General features: G+C 53.1%; 1 protein-coding gene across 1 annotated transcript; it reads right to left on the bottom strand.

The window, feature by feature from the left end:
* Window positions 1-231: 231 nt before the first annotated feature.
* TCF23 (transcription factor 23) lies at window positions 232-6483 on the bottom strand. Its single transcript, XM_083494884.1, has 3 exons — window positions 6095-6483; window positions 4671-4901; window positions 232-4106 (listed from the first exon to the last, which is right to left on the bottom strand). Exons 1-3 carry the CDS (start codon window positions 6332-6334, stop codon window positions 3969-3971), a joined length of 609 nt encoding a protein of 202 aa, XP_083351010.1. The 5' UTR covers window positions 6335-6483; the 3' UTR covers window positions 232-3968.
* Window positions 6484-10339: the final 3856 nt, after the last annotated feature.

Below are 10339 nucleotides of genomic sequence, written 5' to 3'. Positions count from 1 at the left end.
GGGCCAGGGCCTTTTCAGTACTGGCCCCGACTTGGTGGAACGCTCTGTCCCAAGAGACCAGGGCCCTGCGGGACTTGACATCTTTCCGCAGGGCCTGCAAGACAGAGCTCTTCCGCCTGGCCTTTGGTTTGGACTCAGTCTGACCCTTATGTTTCCCTCCCCTTATGCTTTTGACTTTTAAAATGAGGCTGCATTTTAAATTGCATTTTAACCTGTATTTTAATTTTTTTCCCCTTTTTTCCTCATGTTTTTCTGAAATTTTTATTGGTGTTAGCTGCCCTGAGCCTGGCTCTGGCCGGGGAGGGCGAGGTATAAATATTAATACATTTTATTAATATTATTATTACTATTATAACCCACCTTTGCTCCCCAGGAGCTCAATGTGGAGCCCACTCTTCTTCCCCCTCCTCCTAATCCCCACAGCAACCCTGTGTGGTAGGCCAGGCTTAGAAAAAGACAGAGAATGGTCAACCAAGGAGCTTCGTAGCCAAGTGGTGATTTGAACCCTTTTCTCTCCGGTCCCAGCCCAGCACCCTAACCACTACTCCATACTGCCTCATGCAAGCCACAGTCAGGGATGCAGGCGGAGGGGGGAACCTGGAAATCACAGGCTGGATAGACCCAGGAAAACAGGAGGACGTGGCGGCCAACCCCTTGGGAAGAAGACGAGATAAATGTATGGAGGAGGAGAAGGCTCTGGGTGGAAAAGTCGCCAGGGAGCTAGAATCCTCCTTGCCCACCTCCCACAGCCCCCTGGTTGGCCTCTGCGAGAACAGGATCCCTGCACTGCAGCGGGTTGGACTAGATGACCGCAGGCTCCCTTCCACTCTGCAATTCTAGGATTCTGTGTCCAGATGGGTCCTCTTGGGCCAGATCCAGCAGCCAGGTCCTTCTGTGCCAGGAGACAAGCTGCTGCTCTTCCCCCTGGGTTTGGGGGTCCCTGGTGCGGCTTCCAGCTTCGGGGAACTTGGCTTGGTGGGTCCCTGGTGTCCTTCCCCACAAAAGAGGTCAACCGTGGGGGGAATTGGGGAGGCAGCGCAGAAGCAATGGTGTCTTCGCAGCTCCCTGTGACCCTCTGGCTTTTCCTGCAGCCATGGTTGCCCTAGTTTAACACCTTTGGGGGGTTTTGGCTTCCAAATTTGGTCCGTCTCCTGCTTGGCCCGTCGCCTTCAGAGTTAAAGGAGGGCAGCCAGAATGAGAAAGAAGCCAAGCCTGATGAGGAGCGGTTGAAGGAGCTGGGAATGTCTGGGCTGGAGAAGAGGAGACACGAGAGCCGTTTTCCAATATCTCATGGGTTGTCCCATGGAAGAGGAAACAAGCTTGTTTTCTCCTGCTGTAGAGGGTAAGACTTGAACCCATGGCTTCCAAGTGACAAGGAAGGAGATTCCGACGAAACATCAGGAAGAAGTTTCTGATGGAAAGAGCTGTTCAACAGTGGAACGGTTTCCCTTGGGAGGTGGTGGGCTCTCCTTCCTTGGAGGTTTTTAAGCAGACTGAATGGCCACCTGATTTAGTTGAGATTGCCGCATTGCAGGGGATTGGACTAGATGACCCCTGGGGTCCCTTCAGCTCTATGATTCTTTGAAACTGTGGAACTTCCTCCCCGATGCCCATTCTGGGAAACTCACAAGCAAGATTGGAACCCCAGAGCCCTCTCCTCTCCTGCCCTTTCCAGCAACTGCACAAAACAAATGAAATACCGCGAAAATGCCTGAAACGGGAAGTAATCGACTAGAAATAAACAAAATAATAAAAATCAAAAAGTTTAAGGGAAAATTGTACAAAGCCTTAACGGGATGCCGGCCACAACCCTCGTTAAGGCTTTGTACAATTCTAGGTTTTTCTGATTCTTTCCTTAAACTTTTTGATTTTTATTATTTAGTTTATTTCTAGTCGATTACTTCTCGTTTCAGGGATTTTCACGGTATTTCATTTGTTTTGTGTAATTTCTCCGTTCCGTGACTGTGTCCCCCCCCCCGCCCCCGCTTTCCAGCAACTGGCATTCAAGAGCCTTGCTGCCTCCAGTGGCAGTGAGTTCCGTAGGTTAACTGCACGAAGAAGTCCTAGCAGCTCTGGAGGCCTCGCCTCGGTGCCCCACATGCCACCCCTTCCCCCATGCTCCTCTGCCCCATAAGCCGCTCTCCCTGGCTCCTGCTCCGGGCCCTTAAGCCGTGGGGAGGGAGTGGGGGGTGGCCCAGCTGCTGAGTGGCTGAGCCAACTTTTCCTGGGAACGTCAACGCCAATTCACCCCCTAAAAATATCTCTTGTCTGGGAGCAGCTGGACTTTTGCAGGGCTGGGTGACCCCTCTTTCCACGGACCTTTGAGGGTCCTGCCTGGAGGAGGAGCAGAAAAGCTCGTTAGCTGGCTCGTTAGGGCAGCTTTGGTCTGGGGCCAGGGTGGATTTATGAGCTCGGCCTTGGCCCCAGCCCCCTTTCCCAGAGAAGAACGGACGAGGCTGCTTTCCTTCTCCCCCCATCGCCCCACAAGCAGGAACTGGAAGCCGGAGCTCCTCTTAGCCCCACAGGCAGCCCCTGCCAAAGGTAGGTTTCTCTCCCCCCCTTCCCACCTCACGCCTCCCATGGGGTTCTTCTAGAAAAAGAGATGGCCCCAGGCTGCCCAGACCCCCTCCTCAGGGACCCAGGGGATCCACCCCAATCTTCTTCCAGCCGTAGAAATGCACTCTGCACATGCTCAGAGCCACACTGTGCAAAGGATGCAGTTTTGTTAATAGCGGCCACAGATTTGGTGTGTTTTGGGAGCTGGCAAAATTCAGTGCAATAAAAGCATGGTGCAACATCAAGATTTAAGCGCTAGGTCGGTGGGTCCCTAAGTCGGTGGTGGGGTTGCCTAGGGGGCGCTGAGAGGGAGGGGGAGAGGACGGTCAGCTGGTCTCACCAGATCAAAATCAACTGGTTTGAACTGGGATCTGAATAAACTGTGCAGGATCGTGACTGGTTTGGATCTGAGGGAGTTCTCTTCCTCGTAGCGAGACATGCAAGCCACCATTCTGAATAGGGTTTTCTGTAGGGTTGGGGGCACTGGGGGTGCATGGAGGGAACCTAGGGGGCAGGCCCCTCCCAAAAAGTTTGGGACCCACTGCACAAGATGGAAGACTCAAAGAAGAACAGCTGTCCAGAGCTGCGGCAAGTTTCAAAGGCCTGGGGAGATAAAGGGGTTTTGTCTGTGCCAAATTCAGGAAGGGCTTTCTGGGGGAGGGTCTCTGGCAAGGAAAGGCCCGTCCTCTGGGCTCCAGGCCGAGAGGAAGCCGAGCCCCACAGCCTTCTGGCCCCAAACCCCAAAGGGCTTTAGCAGTCAAAGCCAGCCCTCTCCATTAGCCCTGGGAACAGACGGGGGGGGGGGTGGCATAGCAGGGGGCCATAAGCTCAGCGCCAGGGGTGGACTAGAGGACCTTTGGGGTCCCTTCCACCTCTAGGAGGGGGAGCCCCATGCAAAGGCAAGCTGCTTATATAGAGCAGTTATAAAAGATGTTTCTGAACAAAGTCCTGTGTTGCAGGGGGTTGGACTAGATGACCCCAGGTGTCCCTTCCAACGTGAGGATTCTGCGAAATGCTGGAAGTGGTCTTGCACCAGGTCGCCTCCCTCTGACCCACCTAAGACCTCCTGCGTTATATGGTATGGACTCCAGTCCGCACTACAAACGGCTTTTAAGGGGTCCAGAGGGGTCCTGTAACCTTCTCTCTGGGAAGAGAGCCGCCTGGGACTCGACTGTCCCTCCAAATGCAGCCCCAGAGGGCAGAGGAGGGTTGGGGGGCCCCCAGGCTTCTCCACGAGGCAGGAAGCACCCCATGGCACCCTCACCCCTGGGAGAATCAGAGAACTGTAAAGTTTGAGGGATCCCCAAAGGTCATCCAGCCCAACCCGCTGCAGTGCAGGAATCTCAGCTAGAGAATCGTCTCCCTTCCGAGGGAGTCTGGTCCACCGTCAGGTCTTGCTTCACGGAGACGGGTCATGGCTGTGCCCCCCTGGCGTCAGGACCCATCTGAGCCCACCCGCCGGGGGCAGGCAAGGGTGCGACTGCTGCTTGTGCGGAAGGGCGGCCTCCAGGCCAGGAGCCCAGGTAGAGGGCGCAACGCAGGGGCCACTTCTGCAAGACAGGAAGGCGAGATGGGGGGTGAGGGGGAGAAGGAGAGAGAGGAGCCCTGCCGCTCTGTCGGGTCCCTCCTGCCTCTGATCTGGGCCAGCCAATCATAATAATCATAATCAACAAGTGTTTCAAAATCCTGAGTTTTGAGTTTTCCTCTTCCCTCCCTGTTGCTTTTACCTTGCATGCCGTGAGGCTTTTTGGTGGGGGGAGTGTTAGCCTGCTGGCAGGGCCTGTCTCATTTCAAATGTATATAGGTCGCTCTGGAAGTCATTTTGGTGGAAGAGCAGGGTGCAAAGCAAACAAACTTGGGGGAGGCCCAGGGACCCCCACTATCACCACCCCCCCAGGGCTTCCCCAAAGGACTCTGGGACTCTGGCTGCTGAACAGATATTCCTGCCCGCCTTGCAGGTCTCCTTGTGAGGAAACCACCAGTGCTTCAACGTGCGACTTGGGCTTGCCAGTTCCCTGGCAGATGCTGCCAAAGCGAGCTCCCTTCATTGCCCGTTCGCAACTGCCAATGCCAGACCCCAGGAGGTGGAGACCAGCCCTCTCCCCCCCCCTTACCTTCAGTGGGTGCAAGAAGGCTGCTGGGGGCATCCTGGGCGCGAGGGGCCCCTGCTGGAGGGTCTGGCTCAGGTGGGTGATGTAGCTGGTGGCCAGGAGGAGGATGTCCAGCTTGGAGAGCTTGGTGCCAGGGGGCACAGTGGGCAGCGCCGCCTGCAGGGCAAGGAAAGCCTGGCGGAGGGTCTGCACGCGGCTTCGCTCCCGGGCGGCAACGGGGGCCCTCCTGCGGCCCTGAGGACGAGGAGACGCAGCGGCGTCAGCCCAAGGGGGGGCTACCAATGGGCCCCTGCCTGTCCGCCTGGCCAGGCCCAAGCCACACATTCCTCTGGCCCCAGAGCAAGGGCATCACATGACCCACCCCCCACAGAACTGGGGGCTTGACTGAGGGTGCCCTTGTGCTCCTTTTATGTCCCTTTGTTCCAGCTGTTTAGCTGCAATTCATGCACTGCAATGGGGTGGACTAGATGAGCCTTGGGAGCACCTTCCAAACCTACGACTCCCTACATTTCCAGCCACATAAGAGCCAATGTGCCAGAGGTAAAGGTAAAGGACCCCTGACCATTAGGTCCAGTCGTGGCCGACTCTGGGGTTGTGGCGCTCATCTCACTTTACTGGCCGAGGGAGCCGGCGTACAGCGTCCGGGTCATGTGGCCAGCAGGACTAAGCCGCTTCTGGCGAACCAGAGCAGCGCACGGAAACGCCGTTTACCTTCCCGCCAGAGCGGTACCTCTTTATCTACTTGCACTTTGACGTGCTTTGGAACTGCTAGGTGGGCAGGAGCAGGGACCGAGCAACGGGAGCCCACCCCGTCTGCCGACCTTCTGATCAGCAAGTCCTAGGCTCTGTGGTTTAACCCACAGCGCCACCCCAGCTGCATAAGCGCGCCAGTGTGCCACAGAAGTGTCCAAATGGGGCCTGGCAGAGACCAGGGTTCGAATCCCCACTCGGCCAGGAAGCAGACTGGGTGTGGCCGTGGGTCAGTCAGTCAGTCGCTCTCGGGGAGGGGAGGGACAGAACCATGTACACAACCTGGAGCGCATTGGAGGGTCGTAGCTTAGTGGCCGAGCGGCAGACCTTCCCTGCAAAAGGTCCCGGTCTGGGAGAGACTTTGCGCCTGAAACCCTAGAGAGCAGTTGCTGCCGGTCAGAGTAGGCCATACTGAGCTAGATGCAGTATGTTCCTTATGCTCTCTAGTGGGATAGAAGTGCAATCAATCAATCAATCAATCAATCAATCAATCAATCAGTGTTTTGTTGGGCCTTTGTTGGGTTGTTCTATCACACCAGCCTAGCTGCTGGTCAGTGGGGATTCCACCTCGTCTAGCCTCCTATGCCCATTGCGGGAAACCCACGATCAGGATCCGAGCGTGAGAGCAACCCTCTCCCCTGAGCCATCGGCTGCCCCCTGGCTGCTGCCCTCCTTACCCTCCTTGCAGCTGTGACTGGCACTTCATCCCCGGGCAGCCGGCCGCCTCCTCTGGCTCTGCTGCCCCTTCTCTGGCTCCTGCTCAGCCCCACTGGTCCCCTCCGTCTGCGGCCCAAGGATGAGGACGGCTGGGACTCCCTCTGGCTGCTGCTCCCACGGCACAGGAGGCAGGCAGCTTGGGGGGCACAGGGGCCAAGCGCCTTCTCCCCGGTCCCGGCCACAGACTCCGGCTCAGCCATCCCTCCTCCTGCTGGCCCTGATCCTCCTCCTCTGGGGCCAGATGTGCTTTGCGGCCGCCAGGAGGACTCCCAGCGCCCCTGTCCCAGCTGGGAGGATCCGGCCCCAGCCCAGCCTCCTGCTGGGATAGCTCAGGCAGCTCCACCCAGCTGGCTCCAGAAAGAGACCCTCCCTCCCACCCACAGGACCTCGGGGAACGCAGGCCCCCTGCCTCTGTGCCAGCCCTGAGCATGGCAGGGGCACCTGCAGCCCTCCAGGCGAGCCTGGCCAGAGAATCATAGAAATACAGAATTGGGAGGGACCCCTGAGGGTCATCTAGTCCAACCCGCTGCAATGCTGGGCCTTGCTTTGGGGCAGGCAGGCAAGGGCTCGGCAACACACAGAGCACATAAGAAGAGCTTGCTGGATCAGGCCAGGGGGCCGTCTAGTCCAGCCTCCTGTTCTCACCGTGGACAACCATTAAGGGAAACCTTGTTATTAAATATACCAAGAAAAATGCACACCCAGAACTCTGGCCAATATACGTTTCTATAGTGGGAGTGGTCCCTCCTCGCAAATCAATAGTCAATCGTAACAAAAACTAATCCACTAATGTATTCTGACAAGGATTACAAACTCAGAGATTACAAACTCAAACTCATAAGGAGTCAAATCTGAGTATGGACTAACATGAATTTATCTCTACTCATAAACTCTTATCTTTAATACTGTGACAAATTATTGTGTTATACATATCCTTACATAAAAGTATGTCAGAATACGTACTTTTGAATGGATTAGTTTTTGTTACAATCAACTATTGATTTGTGAGGAGGGACCACTCCCACTATTGAAACGTATATTGGCCAGAGTTCTTGGTGTGCTTCTTACTTGGTACATTATGGGAAACCTGCAAGCAGGATTCGAACACAAGAGCAACTCTCCCCTCCTGCGGCCTCCAGCAACTGGGATTCAGGAGCACGGCTGTCTCTGATTCTGGAGGCAGAGCAGAGCCACCCTGAATTTGTCTAATTCTTTTTAAAAGCTGTGCAGCTTGGCCCGCCCCCCCTGCCAGCCTGCTGGGGAGCTCTCCCTCCCAGGACCCGCCTGGCTTGCTATACTTAGGGGGCAGGATGGGACCAGCTGCTCCTTGCAGCTCTGTCCTTATGCAGGGGTGCTTGCAAGTAAACAGCCCTGAACACAGCAGGGCTGGCTTGCAAGTAAATCTCTGCAGGATCACATCCTTGGCCTTCCTTCTCCTCGGGTGCATGGGGCCTTTTCAGCAGTGAGGACAAGCCTGCCTCATGGGCGCAGAAGGCACTCTTGGGAATTCAAGTATATTATTAATAATAATAACAACAATAATAACAATAATAATAATTTATTATTTATACCCCGCCCATCTGGCTGGGCTTCCTGAGCTACTCTGGACGGCTTCCAACCAAATATTAAAATACCGTAATACATCAAACATTAAAAGCTTCCCTAAACAGGGCTGCCTTCAGATGTCTTCTAAAAGTCAGATAGTTGTTTATTTCCTTGACATCTGATGGGAGGGCATTCCACAGGGAGGGTGCCACCACTGAGAAGGCCCTCTGCCTGGTTCCCTGTAACTTGGCTCCTCGCAGTGAGGGAACCGCCAGAAGGCCCTCAGAGATGGATTCAGTTGTCCGGGCAGAATGATGGAGGTGGAGACGCTCCTTCAGGTATACGGACCAAATCCGTTTAGGGCTTTCAAGGTCAGCAGCAACACTTTGAATTGTGCTTGGAAACGTATTGGGAGCCAATCTCAGGACCGGTGTTATATGGTCTCGGCGGCCGTTCCCAGTCACCAGTCTTGCTGCTGCATTCTGGATTAGTTGTAGTTTCTGGGTCACCTTCAAAGGTAGCCCCACGTAGAGCGCATTGCAGTAGTCCGAGTAGTAGTAGTCCATTTCATTTCTTTTCACTGAGAGATCGCAAGCACAGTGTGCTGCTGGTCCCTGTCCACAGCTTTGGAGGCAGCAAAGGTATTGTGTTGAAAAGAGGTTTACAACAGGCATGTAATGCCCTAAGAGAGAATATTATGAAAATGATATACAGGTGGTACATGACCCCAGTCAAGCTTGCAAAAATCTATCATTTGCCCGACAATAAATGTTGGAAATGTAAAGAAACTGAAGGTACATTTCACCTCTGGTGGACGTGCCCAAGGATTAAGGCTTTCTGGGAAATGATATATAATGAATTGAAAAAGGTATTTAAGTATACCTTCTTGAAGAAACCAGAGGCCTTTCTCCTGGGCATAGTCGGCCAATTGGTGCCAAAGAAGGATAGAACTTTTTTTATGTATGCTACAACAGCAGCAAGAATTCTCATTGCAAAGTATTGGAAGACACAAGATCTACCCACTCTGGAAGAGTGGCAGATGAAGGTGATAGACTATATGGAATTGGCAGAAATGACTGGCAGAATCCGAGACCAGGGAGAAGAGTCGGTGGAAGAAGATTGGAAGAAATTTAAAGATTACTTACAGAAATATTGTAAAATTAATGAATGTTAGAATGATGTTGGATAGAAATTAAGTGGTTTCTAGCTGTAATGCTTTAAGAGAATATGAAACAAAGGTCTATAAATGGGTAAAAGCTTAATGGTAAGGATTTGCTGAACTAATAAATTTAAGTGAAATACAAAAAAGGGAGGTATGAGGAGGTCCGGGGAAATAAGCTTAATAAGAAACGGAAAATTAATGTGTTTTTAACTGTTTTTATTTTGCATTTTTCTTTTTCTTTTTCCATTTTTATTGTAATGTGTGAAAAAATCTTAATAAATTATCTTATAAAAAGCAAAGAAAAGAGGTTTACAACAAATTCTGTTAGCTCCCTGAGTTGCTTTGTCTCCTGTTTGGCCCATCTTCTTCACACAGCGCAGTGTTAGACTGTGGAACTCCCTCCCACAGGAAGCACTGATGGCCACTGACCTGGATGGCTTGAAAAGAGGATGGGACAAATCCACGCAGGAGGAGCTTTCGATGGCTACTAGTCAGAATGGCCCTGCTCTGCCTCCACAGTCGAGGAAGCAATGCTTCTGGATCCCAGTTCCTGGAGACAACAGGAGGGGAGAATGGTGCTTGTGTTCGAATCCTGATTGCTGGTTTTCTCCTCAGCCGCTGTGAGACCAGGATGTTGGACGAGATGGCCTGATCCTTGGGCCTGATCCAGCAGGCTCGTCTTCTGTTCTTCTGGAACCTCCAGGTCCAGAGGCATTCTAGCTTGGTTCCTAGGTTCTTTGGGGTCTTTGCCGGACCAGAAGGGCCACTTCTCTTCCTAAGTCTCTGCTCCCCAGGAGCTTTTGATCAAAAAGTGGCGGTGCAGCTGTGCTCCCCCTGGGGAGGGAAGAAAGGGGCGAGCGAGGCAGGAGGGCAGCTGCGGCTGCGGCTGCTTCCCTCCTGGCCAGAGCTGGGACCAGTCCTGGATTTACATACAGTGGTACCTCAGGTTACAGACGCTTCAGGTTACAGACTCCACTAACCCAGAAATAGTACCTCGGGTTAAGAACTTTGCTTCAGGATGAGAACAGAAATTGTGCTCCGGCGGCACGGCAGCAGCGGGAGGCCCCATTAGCTAAAGTGGTACTTCCGGTTAAGAACAGTTTCAGGTTAAGAACGGACCTCCAGAACAAATTACTTAACCTGAGGTACCACTGTATAGGCTAAACAAACTATAGCTTAGGGCTCCATTCTTTTGCCCCCCCCCAAAAAAAAATTAAAGGAAAAAAACTAGATATACATTTCCAAAATGTAAGATAAAAAACAAATGAAATAAAACCTACATACAGCAAGAGTGTTTTGTGCTGTGCAGGCTCCCATGATGTAAGTCATGGCCCCCGCCTGCTAGCCTGCTGCCTAAAAGATCCCTGGTTTGCTCCTTTCTTTGTATAGGCTGCCGACATGGCCTGGTTGCATAGAAAGATGTGCACATGGCTTGAGATGCCCATGAGGTCCATCACTGACCATCTAGCATACATTCAGCACCAAGACCAGCGACCAA

This window comes from Podarcis liolepis (genome assembly GCF_965112155.1).
Source record: "Podarcis liolepis genome assembly, chromosome: 3".
Classification (NCBI taxonomy): Eukaryota; Metazoa; Chordata; class Lepidosauria; order Squamata; family Lacertidae; genus Podarcis; species Podarcis liolepis.
Note: the sequence above shows the minus strand (reverse complement) of the source record. Positions and strands in the feature narration are given on the sequence as shown.

What these genes read in the sequence shown, in the direction of transcription:
- TCF23 (XM_083494884.1), bottom strand. Translation starts at nt 6,334, where the DNA reads ATGGCTGAGCCGGAGTCTGTGGCCGGGACCGGGGAGAAGGCGCTTGGC. An exon ending in CAGTCACAGCTGCAAGGAGG is followed by an intron (nt 4,902 to 6,094) that starts GTAAGGAGGGCA and finishes CCTCGTCCTCAG; the next exon opens with GGCCGCAGGAGGGCCCCCGT. An exon ending in CCTTCTTGCACCCACTGAAG is followed by an intron (nt 4,107 to 4,670) that starts GTAAGGGGGGGG and finishes CCTGTCTTGCAG; the next exon opens with AAGTGGCCCCTGCGTTGCGC.